The sequence below is a fragment of the Alligator mississippiensis genome, chromosome 11, assembly GCF_030867095.1.
Source record: "Alligator mississippiensis isolate rAllMis1 chromosome 11, rAllMis1, whole genome shotgun sequence".
NCBI lineage: Eukaryota > Metazoa > Chordata > Crocodylia > Alligatoridae > Alligator > Alligator mississippiensis.
This window is the reverse complement of record NC_081834.1, coordinates 53,161,371-53,184,366: the sequence shown is the minus strand read 5'-3', so window position 1 is coordinate 53,184,366 and position 22,996 is coordinate 53,161,371. Positions and strand designations below refer to the sequence as shown.

The 22,996-nt window shown below is 46.9% G+C and overlaps 1 protein-coding gene across 2 annotated transcripts; it reads left to right on the top strand.

The window, feature by feature from the left end:
* The first annotated feature begins 14,001 nt into the window (after positions 1-14,001).
* Positions 14,002-22,721, top strand: LOC109280983 (uncharacterized). 2 transcript variants are annotated; one of them, XM_059715070.1, is made up of 4 exons: positions 14,002-14,146; positions 15,337-15,487; positions 15,919-16,218; positions 20,997-22,721. In XM_059715070.1, exons 2-4 carry the CDS (start codon positions 15,385-15,387, stop codon positions 21,098-21,100), a joined length of 507 nt encoding a protein of 168 aa, XP_059571053.1. In that variant the 5' UTR covers positions 14,002-14,146; positions 15,337-15,384; the 3' UTR covers positions 21,101-22,721. The 2 variants fall into 2 exon arrangements, with proteins under 2 accessions (XP_059571053.1, XP_019334360.1); XM_019478815.2 differs by having other exon boundaries at positions 20,994-22,721.
* The last annotated feature ends 275 nt before the right edge of the window (positions 22,722-22,996 follow it).

The following is a 22,996-nucleotide window of genomic DNA, read 5'->3' as shown; positions in this document are numbered from 1 at the left end:
GGCCTGATCCATCTGGGGGTGAATCCTGAAGTGGAGGGTGGGAGCAGCAAACTCTACTGCAGGGGTGGCTGCATGCCTTGGTCCCAGCGTCCTCTGCCCCACTAGCATGGGCAGATGAGGCTGCAGGAGCCTCTTGGGGAATTTTTAAAACAGGTGAAAATACCACTCTCTCTTTCCTGCTCCCTCCCCTCCCCTCCCCCCCCTCCCCCACCCCCCTCTCTTCCCTGTCCCTGCTGCATTTTCCAAGTTTGGGAGGCAGGGAAGTTCAAGAGCCAGGTGGGCTCAGCGGCTGGGCTCAGCTGGAGAGGGGACAACATCAATAGGGGGACTGGAGAGTTCCCCCCCACCCTGCCTGGCCACAACAGGGGACAGAGGAATTCATGTCCATCCCTGCTGTGTTGTCACCATCTGGTGCTTCCCCACCCTCAGGACAGAAAGGAGAGGGAGCTGGGGCAGAGATGGGGGGAAGGGATAGGGAGGGGGCATTTCTTTGAGCTGGAAGGGGAAGGGAGAGAGTAGTTTCACCTGCTATAGGGGTATTGGTTGTAGCTGTGTTGGTCACTCTAAGGACATAGGCAGACAAGGTTTTGTGGGTAAATCCGATATCTTTTATTAGACCAACTAAAAGAGTTGGATTGGAGTAGGTTAGGGGAGGAAGATGATTTCTTAGTGTCTCTGAAATTCTCTTATATAGTTGTGAACATGAACAACATGTGCCCCTGGCATCTGGGGAGGCCTGGCAGTGGCGGGAGTGCGGCGGTAATAAGTCTTGAGCCCCTGCAGATGCCGCCAGCGGTGTCAGGGGAGGGAGGGGGTGAGCACTAGCCAGGGGTCGGTGAACACTTGCAGAAGCTGCTGGCAGCAATGGCAATGGCCAGCAGTGATCGTTGACCACCCATAGACACCAGTGGTGGTGTTGGTGGTGGGGTGGCTGCGCCTTTTCGTAGGGGGTGCACTGCCATGCTCAGGGGGTGCACGTGCACCTGCGTGCACCTCCTACATGTTGTCAGTGGTTGTGAAGCATATTTGGAGTTGTGTATAATAGAGGATTGGAGATGTTTAGTCCTCTGGGAATGGTATTGTGTTTCTTGCATAGGCTTAGAAAATATATGTCGCTGTGGAGTTTGGCTTCTTTAGGAACTTTAAAAAGTCCTCAGAGTTTCCCGCAGTGTGGTGGAATCCAAAAGTGGGGGGAGCAACCGTGCCACTGTACCCCTCTGGATCCAACCAATTATGTAGACTTCTGCATGGCTCTGCTAGCTTTTAAGAGTTGATCCTTTTGTCTTTTTATTAGGTCTTTTCATTGTTTTTTGCTGTTTTTTTTCAAGTTCAAGGAATGAATGTGCACATGGGAATCTGAGATATTGTTGTAAGTGCCTGCCTGATGAGCATGTTTGCTTTGACTAGTAACCTCATCTTGAAGCAAAGGCATAGGTTGAACTACAATCTAACCAATAATACTATGTGGAATATAGCATAATACATGCGGAATATAGCATAAATTTGTAATGGCGACATACCAATAGTAACATTTTAAGATGTGTTTCTATGCAGTAGTACCATGCAGCAATGTGGTGAATCGCATGTGGCATGATGTACTTCTGGTCCACTTCCTGGTCTGCTACTGAGCACGCTGGGGAGCCCCTCGCTCTCCTGGGGAGCCCCTCACCCTCCATGTGCCCCAGCATTGCAGCATTCCCGAGCTGTGCCTGGTACCTAGATGTATGTAGAAAAAAACATTTAAAGCTGTGTCTATGTCTGAATCTCCGAATCTTTCTGAATATCTCCAAATCGATTCAGAGGGTTCCAATTCAATTCAGAGAGATTAAAGGGTCCTCTGATTCTATTCGGATTCAGAGATTCAGCCACTGAATCAGGACGAATCTCTGCCAAATCAAATCAGGGACTGAAGCTTCTGGCAGCCACAGAACAGCCAGCTGCTAATTTGTCAAAAACTGTCCTGTCAGGAACCATTTCTGATAAAGAACTACTAGTGGAAAAACACCAAATCCCAGATTTCATGGATTTCATGGACATCAGGGCTGGAAGGGACCTTGGAAGATCATCGAGTCCAGCCCCCTGGAAGTCAGCTGGGGTCATAGGATCCCAGCAAGATAAACATCCAGGTTTCTCTTGAAGACGTTCAATGTAGGTGCTTGAACCACCTCTGGTGGCAGGCCATTCCAGACCTTGGGGGCTCGGATAGTAAAGAAGTTCTTCCTTATGTCCAGCCTGAAATGGTCTTGCAGGAATTTATAACCATTCGACCTTGTAATCCCTTGGGGCACTCTGGTGATCAAATGTTCCCCCAGATACTGGTGGACACCCCTTATAAACTTATAGGTGGCCATCAGGTCACCCCTGAGCCTGCGCTTTTCCAGGCTGAAAAGTCCCATGGCACTCAACCTCTTGTTGTAAGGTCTGTTTTCCTGACCTCTGATCATAAGCGTGGCTCTTCTCTGCACTCTCTCAAGCTTCTCCACATCCTTTTTGAATTGTGGAGCCCAAAACTGGACTCAGTACTCCAGCTGTGGTCTCACCAAGGCTGAGTACAAGGGGAGAATGATGTCCTGGGATTTGCTTGAGAAGCATCTATGGATGCAAGCCAGTGTTTTGGTTGCTTTACTGGCTGCAGCATCACATTGCAGGCTCATATTCATCCTGTGGTCAATCCTGACCCCCAAGTCGCTCTCACCCATAGTGCTAGTCAGCGTATCACTGCTGAGCCTGTAGACATGCTGCAGGTTTTTCCTCCCAAGGTGAAGAACCTTGCATTTTTCAGTGTTAAACACCATCACATTCTTGTCTGCCCGTTTACTGAGCCTGTCCAGGTCAGCCTGGATTACCCCCCTGTCCTCAGGTGTGGATGCTTTACCCCAAAGTTTGGTATCATTGGCGAACTTGGCCAGTCCACTTCTGACTCCAATATCCACATCATTAATTAAGAGGTTGAACAAAATAGGTCCGAAGCCAGAGCCTTGAGGGATCCCACTGGTCACAGGGAACCACAACGATTGACTTCCATCAACCACCACCCTCTGGGTCCAACCCCAGAGCCAATTTCCCAGCCAGCAGATCGTGGTGGACCTGAGGCTGTAGTTGGCCAGTTTTGCCAAAAGGTGATCATGGGATACCAGATCGAAGGCTTTTTTAAAGTCAAGATATATGACATCAATCTCTTCCCCCTTGTCCAGGTGATAGGTCACCTGGTCGTAAAAGGAAATGAGATTGGTCAAGCATGACCTACCCACAACAAACCCATGTTGGCTATCCCTCAGGATGTTGCCATTGGCCAGTCCATTAAGGATGGCCTCCTTGATGATTTTTTCTAAGACCTTCCCCGGGATAGAGGTCAGACTGATGGGCCTGTAGTTTGCCAGATCCACTTTCCTCCCTTTCTTGAAGGTAGGCACCACATTGGCCTTCTTCCAATCTTCAGGCACTTCACCAGAGCGCCAGGAGTTCTCAAAGATCCATGCCAGAGGCTGGGCTACGATGCTTGCCAGCTCCTTGAGTACCCTGGGGTGTAAATTGTCAGGGCCTGCTGACTTGAAGGTGTCCAGCCTCTCAAGCTGTTCCTTCACAAGGTCAGCATTGATGGAGGGCAAGGAACCACACTTGCTTAGGTGTCCCTATCCCGTAGCGGGCAGGAACGTCCCGTGGGACTTGTGAAACACTGACGCAAAGTACACATTTAGCAAGTTGGCTTTTTCCTGGGCATCGGGTGTCAGTTCTCCCTTTTGGTTTAGCAGGGGTCCAATGTTGCCCTTGCTTTTCCTCCGGCTCCCTACATATCTAAAAAAGGACTTTTTGTTGTCCTTGATACTTGTGGCCAGTTGGAGTTCTTTTGCAGTCTTGGTTTTCTTAGTTCGCCCCCTACAGGTCTGGACCAGTGCAGAATATTTCTCCTTGGAGGTGGATCCCGTCCTCCATCCTTTGTAAGTCTGTCTTTTTAGACACAGGAGGACCATCAGTTCTTGCTGCCTTTCCTTCGAGTAGTTCTTGCTGCCTTTCCTTCGAGACAGAGTAGCATTAGCTTGTGCATCCAGGATTGTTCCCTTGAAGAGCAACCACTCTTCCTGGGTTCCCCTCCCTTTGGGGTCATGGTCCCTTAGGGCATCACCGACAAGTCTTCTGAGCTTGTGAAAGTCAGCCCTCCTGAAGTTGAGGACCTCTGTACTGCTGACTTACTTGACAGCTTTTCAGCAGATGGTGAAGGTGATCAGCTCATGGTTGCTGTCACCCAGCTTCACTTTGACCATTAGATCACTGATTGAGTTGTCCCTAGTTGCCAGCACCAGGTCAAGCAGCACTTTGCCTCCTGTTGGCCCGTAGGTTTCTTGAGTCAGATAGAGCTCATCTACACACGTGAGGAAGATTTGTGACTGCTCGTATTTGTCCGAGGTCTCTTCCCACAAGATGTCTGGGTAGTTGAAGTCTCACATGACAACCATGGACCTGGAGCACGCGGCCTCAGCCAACTCCCTGGCGAAATCCTGGTCAAGCTCTTGATTCTGGGTAGAAAGTCTGTAGTAGACTTCCAGCATTGTATCACCTGTGCCTTGTTCCCCAAGGATTTTAACCCAGAGGGTCTCTAGTCGCCCATCCTGGGTGCCGATGTCAGCTTGTAGGGATGTGTAGTTCTCCTTGACATAGACAGCCACACCTCCGCCATGTTTTCAATTTTATCGAAGTTCAGTTTAATACAAAATGCATAAACTATCCAAGTAGGAGGCACCCCCCCCCAAAAAAAAACAACAACAAACCAAAACAAACCAAAACAAAACACAAAACACATGCTGATATTGAGTATGGGTTTTATAAATAACACAGGTCTCTATTGGGACAAAATATAACTACTTTCAAATTTCAGGCTGTACTGCATGGATTTTTTACATGGATTTAACACAGAGAGCCATCGTATTGAGCTCTCTGGATGCCAAGTTAAACTAAGGCCTCGGAGGAACAATGTGTGAATATCACGCCCCAAACCTCACAGATGGCAAAGGGACAGTTTGGAGCCATGCATCTAACCCATAAGGCTCACGGCATCCTGTGAGGCATCTATTTTGAGCAGGACCCAAAAAGGGGTCCAAGAACCCACAGGGTCAGCGGGGTCCATCAGGACCGTGTCTAAATATAAACTCGAGGGCAGCCTCCCTATAACATAATTACTAGCAAGACGTGGCAGACGAGGAACAGGATGCCCGTTAGGCAAGATTGGCATAGTCACGGAGGCCTAGTGGCATCACAGCCCTCCATGGGGACCCCATCCCATGACACTAATACAGTAATTTCTATTTTACATGCAGATTAATTTGCAAACAGTAACAAAGCTCTGTCTTTGTTCCTGGCACTTTTAAATAATGTAAGACCAAAATATGTAATTGAATTATTTGTTTCCTTTGCATGTATTATTTTAATTTTTTACTGATATAAGATGTAGATTTTGCTTTGCTTTATTTTTTTTTTCAATTTCCGCTGTATACAAAGGTAGTGGTTACAAAACTGCAAACTTGATTAGTAAGTTGATCTGGGTACTGTCACACATTTTGAGCCAACTGAAACCACAGAAATAAGCTCAGTGAAAAACAATAAAGTTTCAGAAAAGGGTAGATTACAGCTGAGCAGAGTTTTCATTTGAGATACTTTATGAAAAAGATGTTGACCACCAAATGGAATTGCATCACCAATTCATAGATTTGAAAACAAAACAAGACTTTAATTGCATTTTCTGTGAATCTATACGAGAATCATTGCAAAGCATAATATCAGTCCTGAGTTTAATTATAGCATCACAGTAATTATAGCATCTCCCTGAGCAACTTCCACAATTATAGCTTGGTGGGGAGTATTTTAAGAGTATAATTCAAGATTAGGACTGCTGCAAGGCAAAGGGACTCTGTTCCTTTTTCTTTTGCACCATTTCTCTTGAAACAATTGCATCAGCTGTACTGGAACATATTGAATACATTTTCAGTTTTGATCATAGGCAGGAAAAGATGTAACTTTAGATTTGCATGTGGTATGTATTTTTAAGTCGATATATGTGTGTTTGGGACAGCTTGGGCTTGCTGGGACTCACACTGCTGGGATATGCTGTTCCTACAATGTAGATGAGCCTTCTATGGCCATAATTTTTCTGGATTCTAAAAGTTTCAGAAGTGAGTCATAACAATCCTTTGCATAACCATTCTTTGTCTTATTACTTTAACCAGCACTGCCTCTGTCCTCCCCAAGATTTATAAGCCAAAGTAAGGGAGAAGGGGAGGGTCACAAGTCTGTCTGCAGAACCTGGAACTCATGAGATTTGGTAGGAAAATCTCCATTTCTCCCCATGTCTAGCTACTTGTTTTGCAAAAGCATCAACAACTTCATTAACCCCGTGACACCAACACCTAGGAACATGATAATGATGACAACATTTGATTTTAAAAAATCAAAGCATTTTAATAATACAAAAATATTATCCTTTAACATACACCAGAAAAATGCAGATTTTTTTTTTTTGGAAATTCCCTTTTTTGGAAATATATTTGATACATTTTATGTTGTTTATCATATAAAACATAATTATATCATTTTGTAAAACATGACTTTATAGTATATAACACGGCATTCATTAAATTATATTTATATTATTACATTGTTGTGGCATATCATAAAAATACCATAAATAATTCAATTGGTTATTATTTTGTAAAGTACATAAAATATACCACAATTCATATATTTAAAATATGCTGTCAAATATTGACTAAATCAGAACAAACGATTTAGTTTTCTCTAACTGTAGTACTTGGTCTACCCTAAAATACATGCATTCATGTATAGATTTAATTGTTTCACTAGAAAACCTTATTCCTGTACAACTCCATGATGGTAATAATAAAGGATTATCATCCCCTCACTCTGCCAGACAGGCCTACATAAAAATAGAGGAAACTGCAAAGTCATGCCTACTTAGCTTGTTTGTTGCTTTAGTTTCATTTTTACAGTTCATAGCAATTTTTGGAAAGTCTGTTTCCTTGACACATGTTTTTTTGTGTTTCTTTAGTTTCTCACTTTTCTGTTTCTTGTGGCACCCTAGATATGTGTGCATGTTTTTGTTTGGTTTTTAGGGTGCTGTGTTTGTGTTTTATTCCTAGTTTCTAGTTGCTCTCATGTCTTCCCAGTAGAGCACTTACTTGGAACCACCAAGGCCTTGTCTAGCGACTAGTCCCAGACAGTGGCCAAGGCATGGCTTCTGGGGAGGGCTGGCTCTTTCCTACCCTGAGACCCTGACCTTTTGGACTCACTCACCCCTGAGCCGATCTAGGAATTCAAAAACATGGGTGCAGGAGATGCCACTGGGGCCACAGGGGTGGTTGCATCCCACCCTTCCCCTACACTCCCCTCTTGAACAGGCCACACTGTAGCAGCAGCTTCCAGGACTGTTTTGTGTCCCCAAAACAGGTAAGACTCCCTTCCCCTCTAGCACCCTCTTGCCTACAGCACAGGTGCCTCCCCTCCCACTCTACCATCCTCTGCTCCAGCAGGGTTAGCCCAAGGTTGCCTCTGAGTGCAGGAAGGGCCCTGTCTGCTGCTGCTGCTATCCCCAGGTAGTTCAGATGGTGGGGGGAAAGCTTTAGAGCCTCTCCTGCTCTACTTCAGCAGAGGGCTTCTGTGAGCCCAGCCTGGCACCTCCTGTACCTGCTTCTGGCAGCTTGAGCCCCAGGAAGGGTGGAAGAAATGTGGTGGGGATGGAAAGAGCAGGGACCCATCTGCTGTCCTGCTGCTGCCAAACCCAGCACCCTGCACAGCTCCTCCTGGCAACCCATGTCTTCAGCAAGGCAGGAGTGGTCCTGTGGCTTCTTACTCCACCCTTGTTCAGCTGGGGATAGTAGTAGCATCAGAAGAGGCTGCTCTTCTTCATCTGTTCCTCCTGGGTGTCCCAAGACAGCCTCAGGCTCCAGCTGCACCCTTGCCTCTGCAGGGGACTCAAGATTCTGGGATCCCCGGGGAACTGGAGTCACTGGCACATGACCTACACTGTGGAAGTGGGGTGCAACTGCAACACTGAAACCCTCCCTGGGTCTGCCGCTGCTCTCACCCTCCCTGGTTCTCTGTGGTGCTAAGAACTAGCATCTTCTGCTCCTAAGAGAGGGACTTTACCCCTGGTTGGGGAAAACAAGTGCAAGAAAACAAGTGATAGCTCCTTTCAATAATTTAGACACTGGGGTAAAGGCCACCCAAAGGCCCTCACTCCAGCCTGCACAGCCCAGGGGAAACCTTCTACCTGTGACCCTCCCCAGTTGTATCAATATGGGGAAGATCCATATGTAGAGGAGGGGAGAGGACCCCACAGCTGGGTGAGGCAAAGAGGAGGGGCAGGGAATGGCTCTCTGTCCAAAACAGTCCCTGTGTCTGTGAGTATTTCAGGTCAGGTGGGTGTGCGGAGGGGAGGGAGCTAGTGCGGGGATCCCTGTGGTGATGGATGCTACTCAGCCGGGCTGGGGGAACATAGTGTGGGAGTCTCAGCCTCCTCAGCAGAGAAAGGAGAAATGCTTGCAGATATGTGAGCCTTGTCATGCAAGGCAAACCACCGTGGCTGCAGTGTGAACCCTCAGGAGGCATTGAGCAAAGGAAGTGTGTGTGTTCTCCCCACAGCCAGGGTGAGAGACGGGGGGTTGGGGAACTAGGCACACAGGCTCATTGGACCAGGCTGCATCAGGGAGACACTGGCCTGGAGGGTCTTTGCATGAGCATGGCAGGGAGAGGGAGAAATGATGGAGTTGACAGAGAGAGAGGGCTTGACTGGTGGGGAGCATGAGCAAAAGCAGATGCCTGCGATTGGGTTTGAGTTAGCTTGAGTGTGAGTGAAACTGGGTGTGAATTGGCTTGGTTGAATGTGTCTCAAAGGAACTGAGGAGGGATAAGAGAGTTGGCTGGAAGGAGTGCGAGTGGAAGTGTGTCGGAGTGGAATAAACCTGAGTAAAAGTGAGTTGGTGTGTGCAGGTGAAGGGGGGAGCGACTCCGCAGCATGTGCGTTTTGGTGAGTGAGTGTGAATGAATTGGAACGGGGGTCAGAGAGGAGGTGCGAGTCAAAGTGAGTGTGAACTGGAGGAGACTGGAGCTGCGTGTAGGCAACATGACTGGTGCGAGCGAGTGAAACAGTGAGTGAAACAGTGTCGGTACGAGTGTGAGGAGGGAGGAGTGAGGGTGCAGTGGAGGGAACATGAGTGAAAGTGGATGAGCTGCCAGGTGGAAAAATGAGCAAGAGTTGATATGAATCAGTGAGAAAGTCAGTGAGAATGCAGCTGAGTGAGTGTGAGCTGGCTTGGATGAGCACAAGCTGGTGTGAAATAGGTGAAATGTGCATGTGAGTTAGTGTGAATGGAGCTGTGGGAACTATGGCTACACTCCTGTGGGTTACTGAAGCAGGAGGTGTTACCATTGTCTTTTAAAGGTGTTTTTGGCACCTCTCACACACTGTTCTGGGGGATGACATCCCGCTCCCCACCTAGCTGCATGAAGCTCTTGTGTTCTGCAATGAGCTGCGCCTGGTGCAAAACTACCACGGTCTGCCTGTCTCCTAGTTCAAGCATCAGGGCCTTGCTAACCCTTTACCTTGAGTCCTGTCTTTACCTCTCCCTCCACACCCACTCTGCAGCAATGCTCACCTGATGTCAGCCTAGTCCCAGTCCCTTCCATTTTCAACAGAGAAGTTCAATAGAGTGGGTCCACCTGACTGAAGTGAGTTTGCTGTACCTTGTTGTACCCTAGACGTTACCTTTATCTTTCCCTTTTCCCCCATCTGGACACTGTATCATCCCCCTGTAGAAAGGTACCCATCCCCATACACACAGCTGTCTGTCTATTTCTTTCCTCATATAAATATACATATACACATGCCTCTGTCTTTCTCTCTTTGCCTTTCCCCATGCATACACCTGTCTGCCTGTCTTGCTCTACACACCCATAGATACCTCTAGCTAATCTGGTTATCTTGCTATCCTCATACAAAATACCTTATCCATTCATCCATCTTCTGTGTTTTTTCTGTATCTAGTTCGAGTTAAGATACAAGGTAGGTAGGAAATACAAAAGATGTCTGATAGACAGAGGACCCTGTATGGGGACAGCTAGACAGTAAGCAGAGACTAGAGATGAGTTTACTTACATTCATATGAGTATCTTATTGCTGGAATTATCATCCATAGGCCTCTTCATCTGTCCATTCAGTTATTTTTTCAGTCTTGGCCTGGAGCTAGGATGGACCAGCAATTATCATGGCAGAAGGCGACTAGTGGTGTCCCTCAGGGTTCGGTACTCAGACCAGTGCTTTTCAACATGTTCATCAACAATTTCGATTTGGATATTAAAAGTGAACTGGCAAAGTTCACTGATGACACCAAACTATGGGGGAGTGTGGTCTAGCTCCAGGACAGACTGGCAACACAATACAAACCAACCTGGACAGGCTCATGAGGTAGGCAGCCCTCAACCAGATGTTGTTTAATATGGAGAACTGTAAAGTGCTCCATCTGGGGAGAAATAATCCACAACACACCTACAGGCTCGGCAGTGCTGCACTTGCCAGCACCACAACTGAATGAGACCTGGGTGTTGTGATAGACAACAAAATGAATGTGAGCCACCAATGCGATACTGTAGCTGGCAAAGCAAATCAAATGCTGGCATCTCAAGCAAAGCTAAGGATGTCATCTTCCCACTCTGCTTGCTTTTGGTGAGACTGCAGTTGGAGTACTGTGTCCAGTTCTGGGTGCCGCACTCCAGGTAGGATGTGGAGAAGCTAGAGAGAGTCCAAAGGAGGGCAAGATGCATGACTAGAGGGCCTCGGGGCCTGGGGGGGCATCTGCTTACCAATCCCCTCGGAGAGGACAAGAAATAATGGGCACAAGCTGACTGAGGATTGCTTTAGGCTAGACATGAGGAAAACCTGAGGGTTAGGAACAAGATCCCCCCAGAGTTGGTACAGTCACCCACCCTGGCGATATTCAAAAAGCGTCTTGATGCCTATCTTGCTGGGGTCATCTGACCCCAGTGGTCACTCCTGCCCAAGTGCAGGGGGGCTGGGCCCAATGATCTGTAAGGTCCCTTCCAGCCCCTAACAACTATGAAACATTGCCCCAGCAGTTCTGCTTTTCTTCTGCAGCATCTCCTCCATCAAGTTTCTGTATACGTGCAGCCAGTGTCTTGTTGCCATGGTTAGCAAACAAACCTCAAACTGTGAATACCAAGTGTGACCAGTGCACCCACTCTTGGCCAGAACTCCTTACAGCTGCAACAACCAGAGATATAAGCTACCCCACAGGGCTCAGCAAGGTGCTATTTGCGTATACATGTAGCACAGACAAGGTATGTGAATGTGCTGACTTTCCTTCCTTCGTGCTGTCCTACACGGTGTACTGTAAGAGCACCCCATCTCCTACACCCCCCTAGTACTACTCATCACCATACACCCATAAACCTGGACAACTCCCTCTCTACTTGATTGCACAGAAGTTGGCAGGGTTTCAAGGTGGCCATCACAGTTGATGGTATAGTTTTAGGAATAGGTTACACAAGAGTTTATATGGTATGGCTTGAAAAGGGATGATCAGTGGGTTAGGCTACTGAGGTTCTTTCCAGCCTTTGTTTTCTATGATCCTAAGGTGTGTTTTTTATCCATAATAGGCACCTTCTTGATTAGATCTGTTTTGCTAATCCTATGTCATAAGGTCTTGCTTGTACCTCAGCACCTCACATCAGTGGATTTGTCCCCTAAAGAGTCCCTCTAGGTAGGGGCAGGGCCATTATGCCCATTGCCCAGAATGGGAGCAGAAGTACAGAGGGGTTGAGGCAACAGGCTGTACATCACACACAGCAAAGAACTGAACACAGATATTCTGGGTCCCAGATAAACACCTTGACTGCTGACTACTCCTTCACTGTGGCACACTTCTCTCACAATACAAACCATTGTGCTTCGTCCTGGCATTGAGCGGCCTGACTATGTCTTGCCTATGTCCTACCCACCGGAGACATGCATCCAACCTGGCAGTTTGCCCATGAGGCCACTCTGGACTTGTTCCTCTGAGCCAGTTCTTGAGATCCAAGTCTTTGGCAATGTAGGCATGAGCCCAGAAAGGCCTCAGTGGTGCAATTCCTGGTCTGGAGCACGCTAGCATGTTGGCAGAGTGTACTTGGGCTCCACAGTGCCAGGGCCCAATGCCTCTGTTGTGTCAACCAGCCTCGAGAGAAACTAAAGGAGTGAGCATGATATATTTGAGAGAGGAGGCGACTTAGAGGGGAAGAGCTGCAGGACAAATGGGGCTGGAGAAGACAGACTGTGCTGACATGTCATACAAGGACTGGGGAACAACAGATTAAACTGAGAAGTAATAAACTCAGAAGGATCTCAGAAACCACTTATTTTTTCCCTTAAGTGAGGCACTGTGAGCCAGGGGGACTCATTGCCTCCAGGTTCTACAGAATGTGTCTCCACTTGGTCTCCCTTCTGGCACTGCTGGGCCCACCAGTTTCCACTCGCACACACCAAAACCAGACTGGAGTGCGGCAACTCCTAGGTCCCAAAAGTTGCTGCTGGAGGATGCCTGGGAGCAGCCTCAAGGCCATGTTTCTAGGTTTGGCATGTGCAAGTCAGGGTGGGAGTGGAAGAGGGAACATAGAGTGCATTTGGAAGCATCCCTCCCAGCAAGTGCTGGGCACGTGGTGTAGATGTACCCTCTGAGACCAAGGGTTTCATTGCAAGTAGAAGACATTCACAGAAGAGGGGACACAAGGGGACCTGCTGAGTTATAGCCATGAGGTTTCAACAGGTTCACACTTAGGCCAGGAGAAACCATTGTGGCTGATCTCCTTTATTGTACAACCAAGCAAGTTCCCCGGCCAACACTTGCTTCAGGCCAACTATCTGTAAGAGAGCAGGGCCCACAGAGATGGCTGAAGGTCTGTCTACCTGGTGGTGGTGGTGGTCCTAGTGGGAAGAAACCAAACCCATCCTCTACCTGCTGACCTGCTTCAGACTCAGAAGTTCACCAGCAAGGCTGCTGCAGGCTCATTCCAGCACCTCAGGCCAGCACCACAGTATGACATCCCCTTTCCAGTCTGCTCAGCTCTGGAGACCCATAGCTGCTCTGCTGATCTCTGTCCTCATGCTCTGTCTCACAAGCAGACACTTTTCCTTGCTTGTCCTGTCCTGTCCATTTCATGCTTAATTCATTTAACTTTCTTGGAACCTCCTGGGCTATCCCACCTTTGCTGACATGCCAACAAAGCTATTCGATGCTGGAACTCCATCTTGTCCTGTCTTGCAGGCATCTAGTTAACTCTAGCTTCCTTGTCTCTTTCACCCATTCTTTCTGCCCTATACAAGTTAGCTGGGGGAAACTGAGGCATGCAATGGTATTACATGTTGCATTATTACCTGCATGCAAACTGAGGCATGCAACATGAACACAGTTAACAGACATATTGAAATAAAACCCAGTCTGTCACACCATCCCCCTGCTCCTCTGTGATGTTCTTTTGCTTATACATCCAGGGGTCATTGTCATCCTCTTACCTGTCACATTGCACATGATAGTGAAGATGAATTGGGAGAGCTGAAAGATAAATGCTGAGGTTAGGTGAGAACCCTCCCATTCCAGGACACAGCTCACCCTCTTTCAGGTTGGGGTTAGGGAAACTTGTTCTTTGAGGGCAGTGTCTTCAATCAGTGCAGGTTCGTGACATGTTCTCTGAAGTGACAGGGGATGGGTGCTGTTGGAGGCAGGAGCCTAGACTTGCTGTGTGCTGGGCCTCAAGGGAAGGGACGCCAGATGGCAAGAGGGGGAAGCAGCCCTTGATGTTGTGGTTGTGCTGCTTTTGATCGCCTTCCTCTTCCTCCCCACAAACTTTTTCAGCTTGTGGTGGTTTTGCACGTGACAGCTCAGCACAGAGCAGCTAATGGAGCTGTCAGTTTCCAGCTGCATGGCCAATGTGACTGTGGGGAAAACCAGATGCAGGGTATAAAGCTCAGAGCTGTCACACAGCCTGGGATCAGTATCACTCCACAGGGGCTGAGGGCTGGGATCAGCTCCAAATCAGGAGCAAGGGGGATCTTGGAAATGAGCTGAGAAGCTGCTGAAACCCTGAGCAGGTAAGGAGACAGCTTCACGAGAGGATCTTCAGTGCTGTTCTCCTCCTTCATGGACTCCAGGGCTGGGTCCCCCTTGGAGGGGAGCCAGGGCAGAGCCCTCCACCTACAGGTACCGTCCTGGCAGGGCTGGACACGGTATGGGCGAACTGGGCGGCCGCCTGGGACCCAGGCAGAAATGGGGCCCAAAAATGGTAATTTTAAAAATTCTTATTATCATTACCTCTGGTGAAGGGGAGCCCAATACTAAAAGTTGGTGGGGAGGCTGCCAGGAGTCTAGGCATGGTGCTACCTCCTGGAGAGGGATAGGAAAACTGTTCCATGCTGAATCTGGATGGGTCAGTTCCTTTAGTCCCAGGGTCTAACTTTACTCTCCACTCCCATTTTGGGAATGGCATGGAAAATCCAAATCCACCTGCCTAGCAGTGCAGAAGCTCCTTCCCCAGGACCAGTTATAAAGCATTGCCGGAGAAGATCAGCTTCAAGGCTGGCTTTGAGGAGTGTCTCTGACATTCCAAATATTTCTCATATTTCTCTCCAGCCTAATCCCAAGGATGGCTTTTTTGTGGGGTGGTGGTGGTTGGGGATTGGGATACATATGCCCCCTACCTTTTGATTGCAGAGGGTTAGGTTTGTAAGGCATTAGTAACCCCAGCTTTTGCTCTCCTTCCTGGCTTGACTCCATACGTGTCCCATCTTGGTGGGATGAGCTCACCAGGGGATAGCCTGAAACTGGGACCACACCTAAATTCTGGGCAGGGTGTTGCTGTGCACAGTATATGGCACTGCACTCAGCAGGATAGGCAATCCCTTCACCTGCCCAGAAGGCTGAGAGCAGGAAGATAATGGGGGGTCTTTAGAAGGTAACAAATGCTTAAATTCCAGCCTGCATGAGATGGCTTGGGGGCACTCCCCTAATTTCTCCTTTTCAGTGATGGGGAATCCTGGGGATCAAATTGAGTCCTGGCTGGATTCTGATCTCTGTCCTTAGGTGAATCCAGAGTGACTCTATTTCTCACCTAAGTGACTCCAAGCTCCTGCTAAGGGTCACTCCCTTCTTGATGTTCTCAATTTACCATTTTATTTTCTCCAACTCTTTCCACCCTATCTATCCCACACTTGTTTCCCTCTCCGTGTCACACTCTGTGGTTCCATTCATCAAAGCCTCTTCTGCTCTTGCTCTTGAATGCTAGGTCCACTCTGTCCCACTGAACATAGACCTGGCTCTCCCCATCACTGCCATGGGTCTCATGCTCCTGGATGCACACAGAGGGCACCTCCTTTTTCTCAGTGTGCTGATTTCCCTGGGTGGTGTCTACAGCCTATGCCATCCTGGGCTATCAGGTAAGAAAGAAGCATGTTTCTGAGCCCTTAAACCCAGCTCCCTAGCTACATCTGGAAATAGGACCTGGCTCCAAATCCCCTCTGCTCTAATTTATTAGACCTCACTACACTCCTGGAGCCAAGAATAGGACCCAGGTCTCCCCACTATCACTCCATACCAGACCCCAGTGCTGGTAATGGGACTCAGGAGTCCTGACTCCAGCTCCCTGGTTTCTAACCACTAGACACCACTCCTTTCTCAAAGCTAGGAAATGCACCAGGAGTCCTGTCTCCCAGCTCATCCTCCCTGCTTTGTTACACTAGAAGCAGAATCCAGGTGTGCCATTTCAGAGCCCTGTATATACACCCCAGCCTATCCTGAAGTCCCAGCATCTTGCTCTCTGCTTCCTCAAGAGTGATTGAGACTTCAGGCTGTTTGCTTCGTCTTGCAGGTACTGCCAATTGCTCCTTGGACAACTTACTTGGAGAAAAAGGACGGCCTTTAATCATCCCATTTAAAAGCCCGGGCATCAGCATGGATTTATACAGGTGTAATGATTCAACTCAGAAATGGGATCGCCTCTACAGTCTACCCATGGTCGGGGGAGGCCTGCAGCCCATGCGGAACTCTTCTAAACTGCAGATCACCATATCAGAGGGGAATTTCACAGTGCAGCACTTCAGCCCAGGAGTCTTCATGTTTGTAGATCTGAATGGCAAATGCCTGAATCAGTTCAACCTGTCAGTGGAAGGTAAATTCTGCTTGAGGGCATCTTGGCACTACTGTTTGATCACAAGGTTTGGGAACAGATGGGGGGGATTTTCCATCTCAGTCAGTAGCTGAAAATCTACACTGTCTCTCCCCAGTAGACAAAAAGTAATGACCCTTCCCTCACATCCTGAAAGGGACACCAAAACTCAACTCTTCATCTTATATAGTCCCACTCACTAATTAATGAATTCTTCTAAATTTCCTTTTAGCCTCTCCTCTTGCACTTTTCAATTTCAATTTCTAGCTGTTACATACTTGATCACTATGTGTTTATAAAAGAGTGTAAAAAAACTATAACAAAGGATTGTAAGCCATGGTTATTATTTGGAATAGGTAAAAATGGTACATTTTCATGGTGGAATATTCCAAACATTAAAAATATATATTTTTATTCTGGAAGATTATTCTAAAAGAAATATTTTTGTTTATTCAAAATGTTGTCATGTAAAACATTGGTTAAAACATTCCCACTTTGGAGATCCTGCTCATTTTTCCTTTGCCCTTTCTTTTTTCCCCCCAATGTTCCACTTAGCCCTGGAAAAAAGAGAAAGCAGAAGGGGGGAAAAAATCAAATCAAATAAACAGAAAATGGGGTTGGGGAGGGAATGCTTTTGTGAAAATACTTGTAATTTAGGCAAGGAAAACATATTTTTTGTCAAAATTATTTTGAGACAAAACTTTCCAGCCCACCTAACTATTGATCTCTGGGGGCTCAAGTAAATTAGGTAGCCATTTACCAAAGCATCCTTTAATCAGTTAAGCAATTTTAACTTCATAGATGTAGCCATAATATGAGGCTGGTCAATCCTTTCATGATACCTAATGCAGAAAATTAACCAAAGTAGAAACATATAGAACAACAGCTCTTGTGGGCTGAAGCTCTCATCAGCCCACAAAAGCTTGTGCTCTCTTGGTCTCTATATATAGGGAGAGAGAGAGCTTTTGCGTTATGCATGTTATTGAGGTATTTATTGTGAATGTGCATCTATATCTATATCAGTCGATTTATCTATCTATCTAGCTGTCTATACACATACACATACATACACTTTTGGTAATCTATAAGGTGCAAATCTACCCTGCCTTTTACTTGACTTCAGACTAACAAGGCTAATTACATGCACTGACCTAACAAGAGCAGCTGTTCCACATTCCCATCCTGTGAAAGACAAAGCCATAGCCCAGTGGTTCCCAAACTTTTTAGATTTAATTAATCCCTTGTTAGGCTCAAGGCATCTCTTGAAAATACCAGCTCTGCTTTTTGCCTGCAAAATAGAGCAATTCTTCTGGTGTAAAGAACTCAGAAAGACCGCAGCAAGGCAAAATGTTTTGACACATGTGAATTTCGTATTTGCAGCCTCTAGGTTTATCTTGCAAATCATGTTTGCACACCTAACAGTATGGAACCCTGCAGTACTCTTGAAAGGGTTTCAAGGCACCCCAGGGTGCTGCAGCATCCTAATTTGAGAGTCACTGCTATAGCCCCTCCAAAGGAAAAAAATCCCTTTTTGCCAACAGGAACTCAGTGCTGTACAACAGAAACCTCTGGGTCTGTAAGATCCTCCCAGAATATTACCCTCGCTCCCATACCCAGGGTCACCCCAACATGGATGGGCACTGAATAGCGGGGTCAATGAAAAGCCATGAGTTAGACACGAGGGTTTTGGGATTAAAGTGCTGGGTGGGGATTCATGGCAAATGGGCTTTGTTCCTGCCTTTGTCATACTCTGTCACCCAGGCAAGGCACTTCATCTTTCTGTGCCCCTGTGTGCTCCCCTGTAGCATAAGGACAGCAGGAATACTCTCCTTTTGATCCTTCCCTTGGCTCAGCATCTCCTGCATGTGGGCCTTACCTCAAAATCTTTGGCACTTCTTCCACCTCCTCCTGTTAAACCTGTCAACATCCATGAGATGTACAGTTGACTCAAATGCCAGTGAAGACATCTGCCCTGTAGCTTGCCATGCAAACATCTCTGTTGATTTCCAGCCATGGGGGTGTTAGAGTGATGATGCTCCAAGAATTGTGAGAGGCACCCATTTTTTTTGAGGGCAATACCTTTTAGTGGACCAATGTTCAGGGTGGAAGTCACAGGAGATATAAAACACTTCTCAGCATTAGAAAACACAGTCTGAATTATCCTCTGCCCAGAAATTACTGAGCAGCTTTGTGGGAGTCTACGAAGCTTGTTTGTGCCGGAGAGCTCTCATGCTTCAATACTCTGTCTTTGTATTTGCCTAAAACACCAGACTGCTTTCAGCTGTGGTCAGCAGCGCTCTGCTCAGCTGCAGCAGCTGCAATAAGACACCCCTGTGGCATTGCACTCTGTGTGCAGGTCAGGTTAGCCTCCCATCTTCAGTAGGTCTGAACCCTGCTTTAGCTGGGCAAGACACGGACTGGACTTAATGCCAGGCTGGATGGCTCCTTGCCCTGGTCCTGGGAGGTGAAAGGAAGTTTGGGGAAGAGGATCCTGAGCTCCCTAGGGCCACTGATGTCTAATTTGAGGCATCAGGGAAATAAGGCTACCTGAACCCACTGACAGATTTCCAAAGGTATTAGCTCCAATAAAAATCAATAGGATTCAGGAGCGTAGTCTGATTAACTCCTTTGAAAAAAATCCTATTTGGTACCTATCTTTAGGCTGTTGAAAGTCTGGCCCTGTGTATTTACTCTAGAGCCTAATGGGGAATGTAAAAATGGCAAAGGTACTTACTAGTCTAAATGCTCTTCCAATCATGTGTATGGCCACACTGCAAAGAGGTGCCAGGTCTTCATTCAACCTCTTCATTTCTGCTGGAAAATGAGGAAGTAATGCAGAGGTGGGGGAATTAATGGAGAATTGCGAGAAGGGAAAGTATTGCTTTTTGCTTTCCAAGTCCAGTTCCAGGCACCTGTCTCCACAACCCTCAGTGTGGAGTGTGTGTGATGGGCAGAGCCTATGGGCCGACCACCTCTTTTCTTCCAGGGCTGGCCCAGCCCCTTGTGCTGGTGCCCATATGCCTGGTTTGTGGGGGAAGCCTGAGAAGTGGGCAGAAAATTACCAGCTTTCATTTTTTCATTGAAGAAACAACTAATTTACCTATAACTTAAGAAAAAAAAATAACCACAGAGGTTCTTACCAGTTCCATTTTTAATTAACAAAAAGTTGTACCTGGAATTTTTTTTACCACTTAGATATGTTGGTCCTGGATATGACTGTGGTTATTTGGTTATTCTGAGCATTAAACACTTCAGGAAATGCTGTTACAGATAGGTTTAAGCCACAGCCATGGTGCAAGATGCCACCTATGTAGGATGAAAGCTTCCAGAAGTTTTAAAATTATTTTTATTTGGGAAGGTTTTTTCTACTTGTTCACCATTTTTTCTGAGAAAATTAATTGATTTAAACATTGCCAGCAGGGGGAGACCTCTATCTTTCCCCCCTCTCTTTTTTCTGTTTCCATTCTACTACAGAAAAAGGTGAAGGAGAGAGGGGAAGATTAGAGTGAGCGAACAAAGAGAAAATGTTGGAAACATTTTATGAACTGTTTTGGTGACTTGGAAAAAAACATCACTTGGTCCTGTCAAAAAAATCTTTTGGAACAAAGGTTTCTAGGATCACTTCTGATCTGTGCAGTGTGCTTAAGTAAATCAACCAGTCACTTCCTAGCACATGTGGCTATTTCTTTCATGATAACTACCTTATGCCACAAACACTAGATCAGAGGGTGGTTGCAGTCTGCACATCTGCCGTGCTGAGCAGTCACAGAGCACTGTGTGGTACAGGGAGTGACATTTTGACTTCCCCAAACAGTAGCAGCTGCTCCCCACATCCACCTTGTGCGGGCCCATGTCTCTCACCCTACAAAGATAGGGGGCACTTCTTTTTTTGCAAGCGGGTACTCAGTGTTAGGCAAGGGAATTCCCCGTTTGCCTCTGCTGTTTCTCATCCTACTCCTATGGCGTGGCAACCCCTGCCTAGAAGCACTGAACAGGAGTCAATGGAAGGATGTGGGTTAGGAAGGAGGGAGTCTGGAGTGTGTGAGACCTTGGGTAATCACTTCCACTCTCCGATTTTCAGCTTACTCATGTGCAGAGTTAATTAAAAATAGTGTCCGCACTCTCCCCCCGCAGCAAGATGTCTGTGCCCAGTGACTAATACAGCTGGCTCCTCCCTCAAAGTCTCTTGCCTTCACACATTTCCTCCATCAGAGCCTCCCAGGAGGTGGCAGAGCCTCTTGTTTGCCAACTTTTTTTGTGCTCAACCTCTTTTGTCCTCCCCACAGAGCATAGCTTAGTTTGGCAGGACACTGAATGACCAGACATAAATGGGTGGTACTGCTCAGCCCCTTTTTTTTTGTGTTAAGGCTCTTCAAGGTAAGTGGTCAAGGTCTCTAGCTGTCAAGGTCCATAGAGGTAATAAAGCATTTGCTCCTGAGATACTGCAGGACCTCATGGGAGTCTATTGGTGAGGGTGCATTATGCGAGAGACAGTCCATCTGGAGTGCCTGGCCCACAGGGAAAAGTGGCAGCCTAAAACATAGCTCCCATGAAGCTTTGCAGGTCAGGATACCCCACTTCTGTCAGTCAGTTTTGATTTAGGAATGTCAGTTAGTTTGACACGTCTCAGCTTCAGTTTGCAGGTGCAAGTTCTTGGGTGTTAAGGGTTCCCGCCCCCACATAAAGAAATCAAGGCTTTCCATTGGGAAATGCTGATGAAAAGGTACTTTTATTTGTTTTTTCTGAAATCCATCGTGAAAGAAATTCTTATTTTTCAGCAGCGCGAGGAGCAGGTCCCAAGGTGAACCTCATTCCCACTTCATACTGGTACGTGCTGTGGATCGGAGGCTGCGGCTGGTTCTTCCACTTCTTCAGCTCATTCTAGCTCTTTGTTCTGGGTAGCTTTTTTAGCCTAACGGTGCTTCGCTGAAAGAAACGGCAGCAATAGCCAAACTAGAGATAGAGACACTGGCCTCTGAAAAATTCCAGGGATTCCCAATTCAAAAACCACCGGTGCATCCAAGTTTGGAGAGGCGGGGGGAGTTCGCTCCCAACTCCTTCTGATCATCCACTCGTCCAATGATTTGTTTCCAGTGGTCCCACCATTTAGCAGCTGTTGACATGAGAAAGCCAGTGCCGTTTGTCCATGGGATATACTGCTGTCTCATTCCTGCCCCATTCATCCATGTGTGAGGCACTGCAGTGTGGGTTATTATCCCGGGTTTCCAGCCAGACTGGATGGATTCAGGCCCCAAGCTCTACCCTCCCCCGCCTCTCTGCCTCTGCTTGTGGTATAAACCACTTCCTGCCACTTAGAAGGATATATCCAATGTGCACTGGCTTAAGGCAGGTAGCAGGGATTTCTGGGAGGAGAGGTTGGGTGCCTGGAGCACCCCCTCTGTGCGCACTCTGAGAATTCACCTGGGTAATTTTTTGCACTGGATTGTGGGACACCTCCAGGAATACAAAAGAATTGATGAGATGAGGGATCAAATGACCATAATACCCAGCCCCCACCTACCTGTTTCCCTTAATTCACTTGGCACACTCCCAAGGCACTTCCAAGCGGAGCTCTGACTATAAAGGAGGTACACTGCACTCATATGCACTATCGAGACAGTAAAGGTTTCCTAGTATAAGTGGGGAGTGGTGATGCTGGTGGTGGTGGGAGTCTTTGGTGCTAAAATGCCCCAGTGGCACTGGCTGCACTTTAAAAATCAACATTGCAAGGAATAGGCAGATTTCAGTGGCATTGCCTTCAAAGAGATGAGATGTCATTAAACCATTGAGAAGTGGGGAGGAGATTTGATTTTCTTCCCAGTTCTGCTACTTGCCTGTATATGACCTTGGGAAAGTCACTCCCTCTCAAAGGGCTGGTTTCCAAATCAGTAAAATATAGCTAATAATCTTCCCCTTTAGTTAATTCATACTACAGACACTTCAGAGGAGGGACTGTCGTCACGGTAGGTCTTTCTAGCACCCAACGCAATGGAAACTCATCTTGTTTGATGCTACTACAACAGCAGTGTTTCATTAGAAGGGGAAATGGGACAAGCTTTTTCGGAATATGCAAGTTTCCCCTATAATGGAAATTGGTGCTGCAAGCCACAACCTATACCCTCCTGCCCCCAGTTTCTCCACAGACTGCTTTTGCTGTAAAGCACTTCCTGTCACTTTAAAGGAAATAAATGCAATGTGTGTTTTATTTGGCATTGAAGATGCCTGTAGTGGCATTAAAACTGACATGTCATGTATTTAACCAGTGGCACAGAACCTGGCTGGTCGTCTGTCATGCTCTTTGCACAAACGGTGAAAATAAAGGACATATCAAATGAAAACTGGTATAAAAAGTAAATGGCCGTTGCCAGTTTCTGATTGCAAAAAGTAAGGATGCCAGTTCCATTTCCTATTATCAACGGGCATGCACGAGCCTAAATCAGGGTAAAACACTGAGATTTTTGTAAAGGTATTCAAATATATGTGTATTAAAGTGCATTATTACCCTTTTGGTTCTTATTGTTGTCATTGCCAGTAAGCTACAGGCCAGGACTTCAGCCGTGATTGTAAGCAGGTGAAATTGTCTTATTCCTTTACTGCTAATAACTTCTACTTAATTGTGCCATGTTTCTACCAGGGAGTATATGACAAGTCAGCACTAGAAGGCACTCTTACCGTTCAGTGATTACTAAAGGACAACAGTTTTCTGTAAGTTGTCAACTTGCAGGGTTAGTCCTTTAGCCCACAGCTGTCCAGCTGGTAGCCTGCAAACTGCATGCAAGCA

What these genes read in the sequence shown, in the direction of transcription:
- LOC109280983 (XM_019478815.2), top strand. Translation starts at nt 15,385, where the DNA reads ATGGGTCTCATGCTCCTGGATGCACACAGAGGGCACCTCCTTTTTCTC. An exon ending in ATGCCATCCTGGGCTATCAG is followed by an intron (nt 15,488 to 15,918) that starts GTAAGAAAGAAG and finishes TTCGTCTTGCAG; the next exon opens with GTACTGCCAATTGCTCCTTG. An exon ending in GTTCAACCTGTCAGTGGAAG is followed by an intron (nt 16,219 to 20,993) that starts GTAAATTCTGCT and finishes CTTATTTTTCAG; the next exon opens with CAGCGCGAGGAGCAGGTCCC.